This window comes from Conger conger, chromosome 3, assembly GCF_963514075.1.
Source record: "Conger conger chromosome 3, fConCon1.1, whole genome shotgun sequence".
NCBI lineage: Eukaryota > Metazoa > Chordata > Actinopteri > Anguilliformes > Congridae > Conger > Conger conger.
In genome coordinates, this window is record NC_083762.1 from 52,586,741 (window position 1) to 52,606,796 (window position 20,056).

A 20,056-nucleotide genomic window follows, 5' to 3' on the forward strand; every position below is an offset into this window, starting at 1 on the left:
CAAGAGTCGTATGGGAGGATGACACTACAAAGTCCTCAACAGTCAGTGAGAGGTCAATTGTCGGAGAGGACTTAGCAGGGATCTAGAGAAGCTCAGTCTTGACAAGGTTAAGCTTCAGGTGGAGGGAAATCATCCACGCAGAAATATCAGCCAAGCAGGCAGAGATCTGTGTGGTGACCTGGGTATTGGGGGGGAAGAAAAGAAAGAATTGGGTATCATAGGTGTAAGAATGGTAAGAAAAGCCATGGGAAGAGATAACAGAGCCAAGAGACATGGTGTATAGAGAGAAGAGGAGAGGACCAAGAACTGAGCCCTGTGGGACTACAGTTTGTAGGCGGTAGGGGTCAGAGACCCAGTGGAGTGCAAAGAATTCCTGATTTATGTCTGTTGCAATGAAACTGTATGTGATTGAAAGCAAACCTGAACTCTAAATGATACAAAGTAAAACATGAGACCTTTCTGCAAATGTGAAACCTTTTTATTTTCATTTTTAACTCTTTATAAATTACATTAAAAAAGGAACAGAGCTATGTGCAAAAGTTTGGGAACCCTTTTGGATTATTTTTTGTTACTTTTTAAAAAGATAATTAGCCAGGTGATTTACTTGTTAGGGCTTCAATGAGTCTAATTCCAGGGCTTAACTTTTTATTCTGAAGTAACTCCATGCCTCTTATCCCTGGTTATGGGTATGCACTTTGTTGTACGTTGCTCTGGATAAGAGCATCTGCCAAATGCCATTAATGTAATGTAATGTAATGCCTTCTAAAGTATCCAACTGCAGTAGCTGTTCTGTCTGGTGTTAACAACCATGGATTCTAAACAGATGTCCAAGGATTCCACCAAGAAGGAGAAGGCTACAAAAACTCTCAATGTCCTATCTATGTCCAATGTCAGAAACATTATTAGAATATGGAAGATAGATGGAACAGTTGAAATCTAGGCAAGGTCTGGGAGACGAAGAAAGATTTCAGATAGAATGGCTTGTGACCTGGTGATAAATGCTCAGAAGAACCCACACTGCAAAAGAGCTGCAAAAAAGTGTAATAAACACAGGCCTAGCTGTTCACAGGACAACAATACAACACACTTTAAACAACAAAGACCTACATGGCACAGTTACCGGAAAGAACAATCTCAACACAAAATTAAGTGTCTAAAAATTAAGTTTGCAAAAGAAAACATTGAGAAGCCTGAAGCCTTTTGGAACAATGTGCTTTGGACTGACAAAACCAAAATTGAATGTTTGGAAAGAAAAGGGTAAATGGTCAATGGCAAATGGTAAATGGCAGGCATTTATATAGCGCCTTTATCCAAAGCGCTGTACAATTGATGCTTCTCCATTCACCCATTCATACACACAATCACACACCGACGGCGATTGGCTGCCATGCAAGGCCCCGACCAGCTCGTCAGGAGCATTTGGGGGTTAGGTGTCTTGCTCAGGGACACTTCGACACCACCCGGGCGGGGGATCGAACCGGCAACCCTCCGACTGCCTCAAGTCAACTCAAGTTCAATAATATAATTCAAAATGAGTGTCACGGTGGGAGGTAGTACCCGGTGGGTCCACCAGAGGGCTGAGGATCATTAGTTCCACCTGTTCCTCATTAACTCCTGGGGAATTGCCTTCCCCAAGAGTATTTAAAGCCAGTGCTGACTCCCTTCAGTGCTTTTGTGTTCAACGTTTGCACTTGCACAAAGCCGGTAACACACCAGGTAGATTCTGTTCTGGTAGAGTCAGGTACGGTGTTGGGTCATTCATTAGTATTCTCTGAGACTGCCAAAAAATAGGTAAGGAAGGCGCTCGGTTGTGGTGTTTGTTCACTGACGCCTTCCTGAAGGGTTTTCATTTATTCCTTTTTGTTTGGGGCTCGTGTGAGAGGGATGTTGTCCCCGGTATTGTATCTTATTTTGTGTTTTTCTTCCTGAGCTGCGCCTCATGGGTTTTTGTTTTGTGCCTAGCGGTTTTTGCTCGGTTGTACTTTTATTTGGGAAATTCACTATTATTACTCAGTGCTCACTTCCTAGCACTATTTTTGGTCTGTGTATTCGCCCTGTTTTCGGAGGGTTGTTTTTATTTTCTACAGCCGTTTTTTGGGCTTAATTCCTGTTTGTTCCTATTACCGCCTACGGGTTAGTTTCTGTTCCTCTCTGTGTCCCGAGAGAAGGTCTTATTGTTGTATACCACCTCCTGTATTGTGAGTTCGCCTTCAAGGGTCTAACCTCAGTCGCTACTGGCCCTCCACCCTGCCCCTACCCTACATGAGAATGTATCTTATAGGCGTTTACTCGATCAGAGAATTTAGTCTCATCGACATTTAGCTGATTGTCAGTAGGTTAATCTACTATTTGCATGGACACATGTTGGGAATTGGATAATGAATGTCAAGATTATGCGTTATTATGTTAATGGCTTTAGTAAGGTAATCACTGCAGACTGAAAACAACAAAAAATATGTCACTGTCCAAATACTTACAGACTGCAGTATATGCATGAGTTGCCCAGGTCAGACGGTAAGACTGCCATTTGTACTCATGTTTGTTTGGAGAATGAAACCTGTAAAAACCAATGAAATAAATGCATAATTCAGCCATAAAGTACATTCAATATACTCAAATAAACATCTTGCATGTATTTCACAGCATTATCATATGGTTGGCCTACACATTCTCTGTCTCAAACAATCTCCTGTGGAATTTTGTAAAAACTTTTTAGCTATGCTACACAGTCAACTGCATGTTGAATTTGGCATAGTGCTGTTATTTCATAAGAGTTCATTGAACATAGTGCCCCCAGTAAACCATTCCCTTATCCCCCCTCCTTGTTAGGAATTCACTAGTGTTTTATAGGAACCTCATGTCTATCTCCATTTGTGTGTGGCAGCTACTCCTTATGAGGTAAATATTCTTCAAATGTTCATGTACATGAAGGTTTTTGCATAAGGTGCTATATATTTTTTTCTGTAAGAGAGGTGTTTTAAAAACATTCTGCAATGTTGCAATTCATCCCTGCCCTCAGCCATTCTGCCTAGAGTGTGAAATGGAGTCCAACGACAATGGCAATACAGAAATTACTTTCTCTCGACTGGACCAGGAAGAGTTGTTCTCCAAAGGTGAGACATCTTTCTCTCCAGTGCATTTCAGACTTTTAAAGAAACCTCCAGCTGCACATAAACATTTTTGTGATCATATCATCATATGGTATGATGTTTGTAATTTCCCTTATGATGTTTGTCTTCAGCTGTACTTTTAATGTTGCTTTATAACTGTGTTATATTGACTGTTGTTTTAATCTCACCATTTTAAATATTGTTCATGTAGATATGCACTAATGTCAGTGGTTCTTTTTTGTATTGGGGAATGAGCAGAAATGATTGGATATATCATGCTGAGGGAATATTTGGATCAAACTCTTTTGCTGCTGTTGATGTCCTGAGATTTAAAAAATCTTTTTTAATTAGTAAAGGACATACTTTAAGACATACTTAAATATTTGGCAAACATTCAACATATAGATGATATGTTAAATCCCAGTTTTAAAACAAGAAACTTTTATTTTTCTCTAGGCCTATGCTACATTGAAATTAAGTCTATGTTTCAATGTAAAATATTTAAATATTTAAATATATATATACATATATATATATAAGTTTTTACAATGTATTTGTCCTTTAACCTAATTCTGTTGTGTGGCAAGTATATTCAGTGTTTTTGGTGTGACGTGTTCAGACTGAAGTCCTGTTTACAGAGATGTTTACTGATAAGCTTCATGATAATGTTCTGTGTATTAATGCTCCCAGAAACTCTTCCCTGGTCCAGAGCACAGATTGCTTGTATGCGCAACAAATGGTCCCAAGTCCTGCTGGTTGTACTTTGCTTTGCCCTGCTGTTTGGACTCATTGCTCTGGGTGTCCTTTGTAAGTCTGTGTCATCAACATTCAAGCAGTGAGCAACCCTGCTCTGAGCTATTCAAAAGATATGAAAAAAAATGAAGCATTAATATCTAACTTACACCAAGCTGTTTTATACTATCGACTGCTACACGAAACAGTTATACGTACATTATGCTTTCTATTGTTACATGGAGCAGGCATTCAGCTACCATTAGATTGAACCAGTAAACATAGATGTGTACTATAACTAGGGCCATCAGTTTGTCTCTGAATTTAAACTGTGTTTAATTATTATCCTCCAGGGGCCCTCTAGACATTCAAATGGCACACTGTTAGGAACCGCTATACAGAACACCTACATCTTTGAACTTAGTTTCTACATGTTACATAAATCCAGTGATTGAGCACTGCAGAACACTGGCAAAGGTCAAAACTAATTAGGGGCAAACTGGTCAGTTTGAATGGCTTTTTATAAAGGATATTTTGGTGCATGGCTGGTACTCCAGGCTGTTTTGTTCATGTTGGTGTGTGTGCTGTATGTATGCCTGTTTTGTACACAATCGGTCAGCTTCGGTTCTGCCTATGGAAGCTACTATTGGGGACAGGTTTAGGGGCTTGGTTGTAGTAACAGTCAAATTAAAATGGTCAAATTTACAATTCAGTGACATTTATAAAAAAACTATTTGTTGACCTAATACAGAGGAGAAGTATCATGGATGGAATGTGAAATGCATACACTATGAAAAGCATATTTTTGAGTGGATGAGTGCAACAGTATCTACTTGGTACCCTACACAGAGACAGGTTAAAAACTTTGCTAGATTCTCTCAATCTAAGTTCCATCCCAGTGAGTGGTTGGCAGGTTCTCCAACAACCTGTTCCTTTGTGCTCAGTGGTGGTACAGTGCTGAATGTCGTGTGATTGGAAGCTGTCTGTTGTAACATCCAAAATGTCAAGCAATGAGTCTTGCATTGGTCAAGTAATGAGTAATATATGTATAGAGCAACTTTGGAATATATTATAGCCATGCATTAGCTTCACTTAATTAATGACATGATTTGTCTTTTGTGGGCTTGTCGTGTGCGGATAAGCATGTGGACCAACGTTAGCTATGATAGGATCATAGCTTAACAGCTAATGTTAGCATTCTTCAAAAGCCAGACCGATGTTGACTCTTATTTTCCTCAAATTTTTATAATTCACTTTGCGAGATGGATTGAGATGGTCTAATGCTGGTTGGGCTTAGCTGGCTTTCTGGTAGATGCTGTGCACTTACCATTTACCATGGCAAGTCAGCCATTTCTTCACTGTAACTACAGTAACTCGCAGGCTGCACATTTGTGAGAAAAAGATGGGCATCCTACTGGCTCAGGAGCATTCATTGGAACCATTTGATTCTTCAGACTTACATAAACACAACACAGTTTACGGCCCATAAAAACATATTTAAAACAACAAATTCAAAGTCTAAATCTAATAGCTTAACCTGGAATTGTCTGTTCTTCGTCTCTGCTTCACCTTTGACAGGAATTCAACGTTGTTTGGGTGGATTCACATCAAGCAGATTTAAAATAAACTGATCCTGAACAACCTTAGTGTAGTTTTTTCGTATCATCATTGTCAGCTTACAAAGCCTAAGGACATACAGATTATGAAAGCCGAAATATTTCTCCAGGAATATCAGATGGAGGCTGCAAACTATTCATTTATGTGATTGTGTAACCATTGACCAGCAGAAAATTCCTGTAATGGAAATGGACAAATATTCATATTCATCACTTTCAGTGGTATATCTATGTGCCAATTCTTTCTTGGGAGCGAGCTGATTGCAAAACGCTTAGTTAGCTTAGTTGGTGACCACCTAGCTACCTCTGCTCGTCAAAAAAAACTAAAATGCTATTGTAGTGACAAATGTTATCTGCAATTTATATTGAGCAATCAGGATCTTACAACTGTGATGCATTAGTGATGGGCAGTTTATGACCAAATTCTTTTTGAACAAATCTTTCAAATTAACAAACTGACTTGTGTCTTCTCCGTCAAAGATCCGTTCGTTTGGCTCTCTCACCCATCGCAAATCTCGAAATATGCGATTTCCTCTGACAGAGCAGACATGCCTCAGAGACCGGCTCCAGAAAGAATACTATTTATTCTAAGATCTGGATCCTAAAATGGTAGGCTATACTTTCATTATTTTTAAACCATTTAATTCTGGAAAGTACAAAGAAAGGGCATTTTAAATAGCCTCTACTCTCTGGGATTCTGGGATAACGTAATAGCAGGTTCAAAAACTGAGGAGACAGAAAATCAGAGGCATAAATCCAAAAGCAGAGTCAAAAAAGCCAGGCAGAGATCAAAAAACATAAAATCAAAAAACAGAACAGAGTGGAGCAGAATATAACAGGTACGGGGAAGCAAGAACCGGGGTGGAGAACAGAAAGACAAACTAGCAAAGAAAAACTGAAAAGGACAGGTTTAAATACACAGGGGAATGAGACAACCTAGGCGGGGCATGGGAGTGAGGGTGGTCGAACAAATAGACATCAGGTGAGAAACATGAAAGGGCAATCATACAATAACAAGGGAAGAACGAAGACGCAGGACTGGATTCACATCTACACACATGTAATACAAACGGAATGCAGAGATAGTAGAGAGCAGGTGCGAACACTTTGCAGAATTAAGGCAGGCAATCAGAGATTGAACAGGGAGGTGGAGCTACAGAGTGCAATGAATAATGAATGAAAACAGAAACCAGACATGAATATGAAAAATAATAAAGTTACAAAAACACAGAACCAAAAGTGTAGTAGTGCTTCAGGTGAAAGCTTTGGTTTCAATGTACTGCAAATCGCAATGTAGTACGGGGGACGGTTTAAACGGCACCACTTCCAGGTTATATTATGCCCACTTCCGAGTATGAATAACGAATAATTTAATTGGTTTACTCGTATACTGAAAAGGATATGAGTAATGCACTACTCGCTCACCCCTAGTGGATATCACAGATAATATTTATCCCATTGACAATTAGGATTTTCTGTCATACTTGGGCCAGCTATGTAATAAAAATGAAACCATTAAACATGTATCGTGCCATTTTTTAGTTATTGACATCTATTTTCTACCTATTTCAGATAGTGATTACGCACAAATGCTTTACTTCATCATTCAATATATGTTTCAAGTTGTATATTTTTAATGTTAATTTTACATTATGTAGGCCTAGGTATAATGTAATTACGGTACGCTATATTTGAAATATTTACAATTTTGAAAACTTATCATACAATGTCTTATGGAGCCTGAACTGAAGGTATGGGGTATATAATGTTATCTGATGTTAACATTCATAGTTAGTGTCAGTAGATATTGTAGATATTATTTGTGTTAAATAATAATGCTGTCTTTGGCAACGCTGATATAATTGATGTGGATTGATGTGGTTAGACTTACCGTTCAAACATTATTGCCTTAAAGGAGGACTTTACTTTCTATATATAGGCTATATATATATATACATACAGTACTGTGCAAAGTTTTAGGCAGGTGTGAAAAAATGCTGTAAGAATGCTTTCAAAAATAGAAATAATAGTTTATTTTTTATCAATTAACAAAATGCAAAGTGAGTGAACAGAAGAAAAATCTAAATCAAATCAATATTTGGTGTGACCACCCTTTGCCTTCAAACCTGAGACAGGTGCGTGGGGGGTTGGACCCAAAATGCACGACTCAGACAATAGGGATGTAATAAAGTCCCTTCAGGGCTTTATTCAGGGAATGTCCAGTGAGCGTAGTCAAAAAGTTCATACATGTGAAATCCAGCCAAAACCAAAGTACAGTACCAAGGGAGAAGGCAGTCTCGTAATCGGTACACCATGTAAAACGTCCAGTAACCAGGAAAGCTGTCAGCGGGGCTGAAGTACAGGCGGACAGTAGGCAGGCTCGGGGTCGATGATGGTGCAAGAGTCAAGACCGAAGTCTGCTCCGTGGGGCAATAGCACAAAGACAGCAGGCTAAGTTGTGGTACAGGCAGGCAATGGTCAACAAAACAGAAGTCAATAATCTTTGGTCAATAAACAGGCTTGGATCATAACGGGTAGACAATGGCTTGACAAAACCGCTAAAAAGTGCACTGACGAACAGGAGGCAACAATTTCACAAAGATTTGACATGAAACTAAGCTTATATGCAGGCATAGACAGGTGTAGACAATTAGCTTGAGAGCAGCATGAGAATGGAAATCAGATGTGGAGGATTGACAAGTTAACAAGATAATTAGTAATCGTTCGTAATAAACCTATCCTGCCCTAGCGTTAGTAAATTAGTAAATGACATGCACAAGAAACGTAAGGTAAACATGAACACATGGTTAGAATGTTAGTATTACCCAATCCTGATCCTGAGCATTAGTAGATTAGTAAGAAGACAAGGGAAATTGAAACAATTAGGGAAGCGTGAGTGACAGAAAGGGAGAGAGAGAGAGCATGAATGCAAGGTTTGCAGAAAGACACAAAAAAGTGTATGCTAAACAATGAACAGAACAACATAACATGAGACAACATAAATCGTGATGTAAGTTTGTGAACTGTGACATGAATAAATTATATAACATGACAAGGCAAGACTAAGAAATAAATCGTAACAAGAACTAAACATGAAACATAACATGACATGAAAATTAAATGTGACAAGAAATAAAGCATAAAAACATGGCGATACTAGACTAACATAATACTGAACACAAATATTAACTGAAACAGAAACAGCTGTGTAGGAGGGTTAAAACTGGGTGAGGAACAGCCAGATTCTGCTTCCAAGGTGAGGTTGCTGAAGACAGTTTAATGTCAGAAGTCATACACCATGGCAAGACTGACCACAGCAACAGGGCTCAAGGTAGTTATACTACATCAGCAAGGTCTCTCCCAGGCAGAGATTTCAATGCAGACAGGGGTTTCCAGATGTGCTGTCCAAGCTCTGTTGAAGAAACACAAAGAAACGGGCAACGTTGAGGACCATAGACGCAGTGGTCGGCCAAGTTAGTGCAGCAGATGAAAGACATATCATATCAGCTCAGAATTGGCAGAAACCAGTGGGACCCTGGTACACCCATCTACTGTGCGGAGAAGTCTGGTCAGAAGTGGTATTCATGGAAGAATTGCGGCCAAAAATCCTTACCTCCGACGTGGAAACAAGGCCAAGTGACTCAACTATGCACGAAAACACGGGAACTGGGGTGCAGAAAAATTGAAATTGAAATATTTGGCTGTAGCAGAAGGCAGTTTGTTCACCGAAGGGCTGGAGAGTGGTACAAGAATGAGTGTCTGCAGGCAACAGTGAAGCATAATGGAGGTTCCAATGACCCCAAACATACACCCAATGTCATTAAGAATTATCTTCAGCGTAAAGAAGAACACAGAAGAAGAAGTCACACAGAAGAACTGTGGATAGTTCTCCAAGATGTTTGGAACAACCTACCTGCCGAGTTCCTTCAAAAACTGTGTGCAAGTATACCTAGAAGAATTGATGCTGTTTTGAAGGCAAAGGGTGGTCACACCAAATAAATTAGCACAAACACAGAGACCCTATTTATGGATGATGATGCAATCCAAATATAGCGGGCAAAATGGGACTTCTAATATAAATAAACAATTACAATGTGTTCTTTTCATTTTACTCGGATTCATAGGCACAACAAGTGGTGTCAACGAATGCTGTCTAAAGGAAGGGTAATGATTATGCTTAATATAGCCTATTAAACTTTTTTGGTGTGGTGTACACAATATACTAAATTAATGTTACTAAAAGAGGAAATGATAAATCAATTCCAGAAAAAGACTGGCTTTTTGGAGCCATGAGCGGGCACCTTGCTTGGAGAATATACTGCGAAAGAATGAACTGAGGAACGAACGACTAATGCGGTAATTTCCGGAATGAACTAGTGAACGAACGAGTGAGCAAGACTAACAAATCTTTTGAACGAATGGAGCAAAAAGATCCGGCTCATCAAAATGAACGAACGTTCCCATCACTATGATACATGTTCTGATTTCATCAAATCACATGATGCTGCGAAAATTTTAGTACATTTGATTAATAAAACAATAACCACTGTGTCTCCTGCTGTGTTTGCCATTTCTGCTTGAAAAAAATGACTTCCTTTTCAGACATGTCTGTCCTTTGTTAGAGTCTTAGTGTGATTGATAAAATGTCCTCTTATGAAGACTTCCTATGGTAATGACATGATAAAACTAACACCAAAAGGCCTTGATGAAGTACTTTTAAACATCAGGCTTTGATCCTTAGTTTAGGAGCATTCGAAGTTGATATTTAGATCATTGGACAGTTGGACAGAGTTATTTATGATGTATGAAAACTTATGTGATTGTTTTTATGGGGTTCCAGAACACTGAACCCAAGAGCGAGACCACAGAAGTAAAGCAAAGTCTTTATTCACTTAAGAGCAGTTCAAACAGGCAAGGGTCGATTTACAGCAAGCAGATGTGTCAGAGATTAGGCAGTTCAGAAACGAAAGTCTAGGCAAAGGTTCAGACAATGGGCAAGCCAGTAAATCGAGAGGGTTGTTGATAATACAGGCAAAGGGTCGAAAACACATGGGCAATCCAGACAAAAGCAGAATCCAGAAACAAAAACCAAGAAGCCAAGCGAGAGTCCAAACACAACGGCTCAAATCAGAACAGAAGGATAAATCAAGAGGTGGAAGAAGTCTGAGACAAAACGGGTTGTAACAGAAATCAATCAGAAATAAACGCTGGAGAGTATGGTCAGGACGCATAATAATCTGGTAACAAACTAAATGAACAAAGGGGTTTTTATACACAGGTAAGAGGGAAATAACAATCAGGTGTGGGAAACAATCAGGACGTGGGAGACAGGTCAAATGAATGACAGGGAATGAATGATCAGACAGACTACGGTGTGCACAGAGGGTAAAAATAAACGGAAATGGTGAAGACAGAAAACACAGAATTGTTCACAATTTCTATTTGTGATTTAAAAATTTTCACACTATATGTATCGGTAATTATTGGCACCCTTACTAAAAATATAGAAAAAAGGCTGCATATAATAAACAACATTGATCATGATGTATTTCTGTTCATGCATATGGGAAAACTATTTACTTTTATTTCAATACATTTACTCTCATGCTTCAATGTTTTTTATTTAGTAAATTATTTTTTTCTGAAAACCAAATTATTGGCTAAATTATTGGCACGCCTAACAATTATTGTAAATAAAATAAAACAAAGTGAAATTGGCAGTACAATTTTACTTTAATGTAGTTAATCTCAGTGTGAAGGAACCATTACTATTGTGTAATTCCATCACTTCCTGTTTCTCTTGTATAAAAAAGAAGTTACAGGCATGCAAAATTTCATGTAAAATTGCATGGGAAAAGCCAAAGAACTGTCAATTCAGAAGACTCAGATGTTAATTGACCATCACAACTTGGGTAATGGGTGCAAAAAAAGTACATAAACTGTGACATGGAAGGACAAAATGGAATGGTTGCAAACTTGCCAGGAAGACAATGCAAGTGCATATTATTCCCAAGGACAGTAAGGAAGATGGTGAGGGAGGGCATAAGTAACCCAAGTGTCGCAGTTTAAGAATTGCAGAGATCCTGTTGTGTCTTGGGGTCCCCAAGTTAAAAAAAAGTCATAAAATGGCACCTCCATATCAACAAACTGTTTGGGAGGGTGGCACAAAGACAGTTCTTACTGAGCACAATCAACAAAACCAAACATCTTGAGTTTGCCAAACCTCATTGGCAGTATCACTAGAAAAGAGTGCTCTGGTCAGATGGGACCAAAATTGAATGTTTTGCCCATACATAGACATGTTTGGCAGCAAAATGCTAGGTAGTTTGTCCAGCAGGACAATGACTCAAAGCATACATCAAAATCCACACAGAAATGTGGATTTTGAACCATGTTCTGAAATGGCCATTTAAGTCTCCAGACTTAAATCCCATGATAAATCTGTAGTCTGAACTGAAGAAGGGGGTATCCCAAGTATATCAATGATTCTGAAAAGCTTTTGAGGGGTCAAAAATCCCTCAAAATGTGTCTGTAACCTTATCACAAGTTATAGGAAAAGACTTGTGGCTGTTATCTTTGCCAGGGGCATTTAATTTAACCAGGAGTGCGAATAATTGTGGAACCTTTAATTTGGGGAAATAATGTTTTATTTGAAAAATGACTGGTTGATACCACTGAATCATTAATAACATGTACTACTTTACACGTTTGAAAATAAAGCTTATGTCAGGAACTGCATTCTTTTTTAGTTTACAGAACTTTTTGTGAAGATTTATCAGGGGTGGCAATAATTCTGGAGCCCACTGTTGTGGAAATATTTTTGTCGCTGTTCCTCCTTGTCCCTTCTAAGTGGGTGAAGTTGTTCGCAGTAGTGATGTTGAAAAAAGCACTCAGAGTCAAATTGCTCAAACTAAAAATCTTTAGTTTAAAATAAAACACCCTATGTGCCAAGTTTAAAATAAAACAGATTAATCTGGGGAATCTGTGTGCTCTGTGGAAGAAGCTTCAAGAGACCAGAGAATTCCGAAGTAACAATAGGAAGTGTCCTAGCCTTTATGCAATATTGCTAACCAATCATCTGTCATACAAACATGACATTGTCCCTCTTTAACCCGCCTTAATATTTCCTGTCACCCGATGAAAGTTGAGCTTTCCTCACCTATGATGACGCAGGCAAATTGGCTGGTGATCACTTATAACTCAAAACATTTCTCTGTGAAGACACACTTTGCTTGACCTGCATCACTAAATCAAAACAGGTCATAACTAATGTCCTGACTTTCTAAACACCTGATTTACATTACATTTTACATTTTTGTCATTTAGCAGACTCTTTTAATCCAATGTGACTTAAAAATGCATAGGTTCTTCCACAAGTTAAAGCATCACATCCATAACTAGTAAATTCACATGAAGTGTTGTTCTAAACATATAGTCATCATAGTTGGCTACAGGATGCGTTTACTTAAGCCTCAGACCTGTGGTATATTGTGGATATTGGCACAGCTAGGGGGTGTAACGGCTGTGCCAATATCAAATATACCACGGGTTTTCATTCAATAACGCTTTTATACAACAGTTACCACATTTATCTTTCAAAATTTCACAAAAGAAAGACAAGACAAGCTTTAAATTAATGTATTTTTAATGGTAAATGTATTTTTCCGCTGAACAGTAGTCTATTAATTGCTAAGCAACATTATTGCTAATATTAGCCAGCAATAATGTATCCCCACTGCACTACCTAAGCAATGGTACAAACGTTATCTACTAGCAATAATGTATCCTTCACAACACTGACACACAAGTCATCTGGAAAACTAATTTGTTTAGAGTTTAGTGGCCTTGTTGGTATTTTATCCAAGGATGTTGCCTTAGTTGTATTTCTTTCGTCCCCTAATCTCCTAGAAGGTCAAATGACACTTTAAAATCACTCATTTTGTTTTACTTTGGTAGGCTACTAGTGGCGAGACAATGATAATGTTAAGTTGCATTCATTTCAGTTACAAAGTAGATGAACGATGATCTACAAACGTGGAGTAATATTATAACATTTATCCGTGCATTTATCATTGATATTGGTGTGGCTGGAATGCAAACTGACCAATAGAGACAATGGACTGGACCTATCCATTGTATAATAGCTGTTAATTGTCCGAGGAGGAGTTACAAAGTACTAACTGACAGGGCTCCCAAACTTTTGCACAGGACCTTTTTCCTTTTTTTCTTTTTTTGAAACTGTAGAAAATGTATATAAAAAGTAATCTCACCCAGCAGTACTCATTCATTAATTCCCATTCATTCCGGCAAAATTAAAGCCCCCCACGAACCTAATCATCTCTCAATCGCCCTTATTTCACAAACATTCCTACATCTTCTGTAATAATACAAGTAGCCTATTTAGATGGAAATGCTTCAATGAAGGAAGTAGGTCTAACCAAAAAAGTTAGAGAGGGTCCAGTTCCACTTCTGCACTGACAGTCATGGGTCATCCTATATAGTTTCTGCCACACATACTTCCCCTTAGCTACATCAGGGTCTGGTTAAACCAGGCTTGCCTGGTCTTGTGTGGTGAACTGCCCCTTCCACCCGAGTGTCCTAGCTAAATTCCCATTTAAAAATCAAATCAACCTATATGTAGCAAGTGGGACTTTAGGACCCAGGGGCGAATAGTAAGGGCTTAAATGACGAGGTGTGCATAGGGGCAGGATTCTTGCATCATCAGTCAGCTGCTTAGCATGGGGAGCAGAGTGGAAAGTGCAATTACCGACGGACGAAGACAATCCGGGCATTGGCGTTCCGTGTGTTAAAGGGTGTGCGTGTGCAGTCACCGGTAACTGAAGTACGGAGGCATTTTGTTGGGTTTAACGAGGATCGTGTTGGTGTTAAGAGGGTTTGCCTAATTGCTGCTGCATGCGGGGGGGCGGATGGCCTGGGAGCCGGCTTGTGAATGAACCCCGCCACTCGTCGTTTTTGCCATTTTGTTTGGACAGCTAGCCACTGTTTTCCCACATGTGAAGTTTGTATATGTTTATTTATTTATATCATGTCTATGAAAATAAGCTCTTTTAATCATTGATGTTTTACTATTGATGCAACTTGTTGTGTTTGGGCAGTGTGCAATACCAAGGGTGGGCTCTACTATTGTAATCAACCATTATATGGGGGCAGTGTGCAATATCAAGGCTGGGACAAGGGGAGGTGCCAGTGGGCAGTCTATCTAACTGATTATCTTGGCACTTCATGCACTTTACTTGTTACTACATGACTTGTTCTAAATCTTGGCTTTGCTTGGGTTCTCATATTTAGTGGGCAGGGCTCGATGCTCGATGTGTTACGGGGACCCCCCGTGTGGTGTGATTACGATTGGTGTGTATTGACCAAGCCTTTTATGGTTAACATGGTGTCACCTTGGTTGCGGTGCTTGGGGTGTTGAGTCACTGGGGAGCCCTGTACTTATTATGGATCAATAGTGGGTTGCCTGTCAATATTGAGCACTGGGGTGCTGCCCAACATTATTTATTGGAATCTTTCATATAAACATGTGTTTATGAGAACTCATGTATGCACCCCTAATACACTGCTGCGAGTAAAGGTTGGTCCTCTACACAACAAATATTTTAATTACTCTGAACGAATGTTATAAATAAAGTATTACTGTATTGCTTTTGATACATCAGCCTCCAATTGTTTCATTAATTTGAATAACACGTGGGGAGGGATCTCTACTGTAGAGTATCAGTGGGTTCTCCCATCCCCGCCAAATAGATGGGAGTGGCGTAATAACATATGGTGGTATAATGGAACTGGGTTTTTGTAGCTAAGGGCCACATATACATGGGAGAAAACAAACAGAGATGAACTGATGGCTCTAACTATGACACTGATCTACAAAAGCTATACATTTACATTTTAGTCATTTGGCAGACGCTTTTGATCCAAAGCGACTTACAAGTACATAGGTTCTTCCACAAGTTAAAGCAACACATCCATAACTAGGAAAATACACATGAAGTGATGTTCTAAACATACAGTCATCATAAGTGCAAATTATTATTACTATTATATATTTTTTGGGTTAGACAAGAGGGATAGGGATATTGGAAAGGGGGGGGGGGTGGTGGTAAATCAGGAGGTAGGACTAAGGTATAGTTTGAAAAGGTGTGTTTTTAGTCTGAATCGAAATAGGGGGAGGGATTCTGCTGTCCTGACAGTGGTAGGCAAGTCATTTCACCACTGAGGAACCAGAACCGCCAGGTGCTCGTAGTGAGGGAACCATAAGGTGACCAGAGCTGGCAGACCGGAATGGTCTAGCTGGGAGTGATTGAGGATTGGATGTAAGGTGGGGCAGTCCCCTTAGCAGCCTGAAATACCAACACTAGGGCCTTGAATCGGATGCGTGCGGCAATAGGAAGCCAGTAGAGGCCAATGAGGAGTGGGGTGACATGAGCCGACCTGGGCTGACTGGTGATCAAGCGGGCTGCAGCATTCTGGGCCAGCTGGAGGGGCTTGATGGCACAAGCTGGGAGACCGGCTAGGAGGGAGTTGCAGTAATCCAGGCGGGAAATGATGAGCACCTGGACTAGGAGCTGGGTGGCCTTCTCCGTCAGAGATAAGGCGTATATTATACTATACAGTAGATACACTATATGCTTGAGACCAAATGGAAAAGCTAACATAAAAAATGTCCGATGTTTCCTTGGTTTTCATTAGATCTCTCTTAAACACTCAATTAAACTCTAGTTAGAGGGATGTCAGACAAGCAAAAGTTAGTTGATAAAAAAAAAAAAGAAATCAAATAGGTCTGGTCCTTATCTTTGTTGTGCAGGTAGCAGTTGAAATTGTACTTCCCTCTAGGGTCTTTCAGCACACTTATCCCTGGTTATGGGTATGCACTTTGCACTTTGTTGTTCGTCGCTCTGGATAAGAGCGTCTGCCAAATGCCATTAATGTAATGTAATGTAATGAGCACTACTAGGGGAAAAATAAGACCAAGTGCACAGCTCTATAATTTGTTAAAATCCACTGGATATTCACCAACAGATGTTGAGAAGAGTAATATGACCGATTCCCTGGAGGCCAAAAACAGGAACCTCTCTACGACTTTGTTCCCACTGCAACAGGAGCTAGCAGGTGAGTCTGAATCAGAGGAACAGTGCATCCCTGCTCTTGTTTAGGGCTCACCATGAACCACAGTAGTTGAGATAATCATTTATCACTATATTTTCTGAAAATAGGCTGAGGGGCTAAGAAAAGTCGTCTGGCAGTTGGAGGGTCCATAAGGTAGGCATGGCAGTGTGACTAAAAAAGGTACACAGCAAACAGAATTGACCCATTATAAATCTAGATAGAGCCTATTGTACTTTTTCATTTGGTTGAAAAGTGAAAGTTTTCTAGCAACTAGGACGTAGCCATGCTATATCCAGGTAAATCCTGAGCTGTATTGGGGTGAACCCAGTACGTCAAAACGTCTCTCAACGTATATTTCCCCCTCCTCTCTCTAAACGTCTAGATTCCGGTTTTGCTCATTGGGTTGTTGCAGCAAACTCAGAAAAATTGCACAAGTTTGCAATGATTAACATTAGTCAAGTTTGTAATTTAGGCAGGGATGGTGCAGTGGGTAGCACTGCCGCCTCACAGCAAGGGGGCGACATGGCTCAGGCAGTAAGAGCAGTCATCTGGCAGTCGGTGGGTCGCCGGTTCGATTCCCCGCCCGGGCTGTGACGAAGTGTCCTTGAGCAAGACACCTAACCCCCAAATGCTCCTGACGAGCTGGTCGGGGCCTTGCATGGCAGCCAATTGCTGTCGGTGTGTGAGTGTGTGTATGAATGGGTGAATGGGTGAATGGAGAAGCATCAATTGTACAGCGCTTTGGATAAAGGCGCTATATAAATGCCTGCCATTTACCTTTAAATGGAGGCCCTGGGTTCAAATCCCGTTCAGCCGGGGCCTCTCTGTGTGGAGTTTGCATGTTCTCCCCGTCTTCGCATGGGTTTCCTCCGGGTAGTCCAGTTCCCTCCCACAGTCGAAAGACATGCAGGTCAGTCTGATTGGAGAGTCTAAATTGCCTGTGGGTATGAGTGTGTGAGTGAATGGTGTGTGTGCCCTGCAATGGACTGGCAACCTGTCCAGGGTGTATTCCTGCCTTTTGCCAAATGTATGCCGGGATAGGCTCCAGCCCCCCTGTGACCCTGTTCAGGATAAGCAGGTTAAGATAATGGATGGATGGATGGAAGTTCATAATTTAACATTTAAGTCACTGGCATTGCATTCAAATTAGCCAAGGAAGCTGCTAATTCCCCCTGCAGGGGGTTCAATTGCTGGACTGGTTTTCTGCTGTAAACTTAGCGTTCCAACAATGTTAGGTCAGGGGGCTGTTTTTAAAAATCTTATGATATAGAAATATATAAGTATAAATTGTATCGCTTCACAAATAGGTGTGTGGATGCTTGATTGGCAAGTTTGGTCAGTTTAGTTTTATCAACTGCAGGAGGAGTTACATCCATAATAAGAATAAGACCAATAAGTACCTGCAATAAATAGAAATATACTGTACATTTTTTATTTTTTATTATGAATTTAATGATGGATTGGGAATCAGTTTCATACTCTTCTTATTCTAGGAGTCTGTTGCTCAGCTTGGCTTTTCCTCCTACACTTTCTGCTCTGCTCACTGTCTCTGCAGCTCTTGGTATGTCTGCTTCTTCTGTCATTTACCGCTGAGCATCAAAATATCTTTAAATGACATTGTATTGTTTTGTATTCTGTATTTGCAATATGACTTCTCTGTAAGAACCTGGCTGGCAATAATACCTCCTCCTACCTCCTGCTCTCTGCGCTTCTCCTCACTGTCTTTGCAGGGGCTGTTTCTCCTTCTCTTGTTTCTGTCTCTGCTGCTTCTTGTGTCACTCTCTGTCATCGTTGCTCCATAAATTGCTATACATTCAATTTAATGGCTTAATTAATAATGTTATATCCCATCTATAACAATTCCCTGGCAGATATTCAATTGTCAAGGTCATCAAAAACTTGACTAATTTGCCAATGTTCATTAACATGATAGCTTGCTACTTTATTGATTGGGGAACAAACAAATACCGCCAAAATAGCTAGATATAACGACAATGTTTCAACTTACCCATCACTGTTATTATGACTGGATAACAAACTGATTAAAATTGAACTGTCAAATCTGTTTTTATTGATGAAAACATTAACTTTTAAGTTTCTGATGGTGCAGTTTGCATTAGCTACCATTCTGAGCACAACACTGGTTGCTTTCTACTTTGGATAGTACCATATAATTCTAACTTGGTTTGTGATTTGGAATCTTTGGAACCTTTTCATATTTACAGTATGAAAATACCCTCCGCAGTTGTAGATAAACATCTAACAGTCAAGTATTATAAACAACTCAATTTCAACGAAAATGGGAGATTGAACACTCATTCTAATGTCATGCTGTGTAACAGCAAATAATTTACCCTGTGGGCTCTATTTTCTGAGTCAGTGTCACATGGTGCATGGCACAGTCAATGGCATTGGCACGTGGGCAAGGCACTGAGTTGGCATTTTTGTCACCAGAAGCGAGGAACACAAAGCTAAAAGCACAGGTGGAAAATGAGCTTTTCTGAATATAGAGAGGCTTCAGAAAGTATTCATATCCTTTCACTTTTTGCACCCTTTGTTGTAGATTTCATTTTAAATGGATAAAATTTATGTTTTTTTCCCATCAGTCTACTCCCGATAACCTATAATGACAAAGTGAAAACATGTTTTTAGAATTATATTAAAAATTAAAAATATTCAGACCCATTCCTGTGGCATCCTGTTTGCTTTAATTATCCTTGAGATGTGTCTCGAACTTCATTGGAGTACACCTTTGGTAAATGTAATTGATTGGACATAGTTTAGAAAGGCCCACACCTGTGTAGATAACATTCCACCGTGCGTGTTAGGAAAAAAAACAAGCCTTGAAGTCCAAGCAGCCCCCTGTAGACCTCTGTGATAAAATTGTGGCAAGGGTATGAAACCATTTCAAAAGCTTTGAATGTTCCCAGGAGCACAGTGGCCCCGATAATTCTGAGATTTTGGAACCGCCACAAGAAGTTTGGACCCACCAGAAGTCTTCCTAGAGTTGGCTGTCTGGCCAATCTGAGTAACTGGACAAGAAGGGCCTTGGTCAGGGAGATGTCCAAGAACCCAATGGTCACTCTAACAGAGCTTCATAAGTCCTCTACAGAGATGGGAGAACCCGCTGGAAGGACAAGCATCTTAGCAGCACTCCATCCATCATGCCTTAATGGTAGACTGGCTAGACTGGGTAAAAGGCATAAGACAGCCCTCTTGGACTCAGAGCATGATAAGAAAGATTATATGGTCTGATGAGACTAAAACTGACACTTGAACTCTGGGCAGACCTCTGTCAGCACTATGTCTGGCGAACACCAGCCACTGCTCATCACCCTACGGTAAAGCATGGCAGTGGCAGCATCATGCTATGGGGGTGCTTCTCAGAGGCTGCGGAAGGAAGACATAATTGAGGGACGGATGAATGTCGCCAAATACAGAGAGGTCCTTGAAGAAAACCGCTCCAGA

The 20,056-nt window shown here is 40.0% G+C and overlaps 1 protein-coding gene across 4 annotated transcripts in view; it reads left to right on the forward strand.

The window, feature by feature from the left end:
- Positions 1–2,824: 2,824 nt before the first annotated feature.
- The window catches only part of LOC133123086 (CD209 antigen-like protein E), a 30,452-nt gene continuing 13,220 nt past the window's right edge, over positions 2,825–20,056 (forward strand). For 2 of the 4 annotated variants that reach the window (XM_061233357.1, XM_061233353.1), the window contains exons 1-4: positions 2,825–2,898; positions 3,020–3,113; positions 3,801–3,917; positions 16,502–16,591. In XM_061233357.1, the coding sequence (XP_061089341.1) occupies positions 3,041–3,113; positions 3,801–3,917; positions 16,502–16,591 (280 nt within the window). In that variant the 5' untranslated portion in view covers positions 2,825–2,898; positions 3,020–3,040. The remainder of the gene's footprint in view (positions 2,899–3,019; positions 3,114–3,800; positions 3,918–16,501; positions 16,592–20,056) is intronic. The other 2 variants (XM_061233354.1, XM_061233355.1) reach the window with 2 other exon arrangements.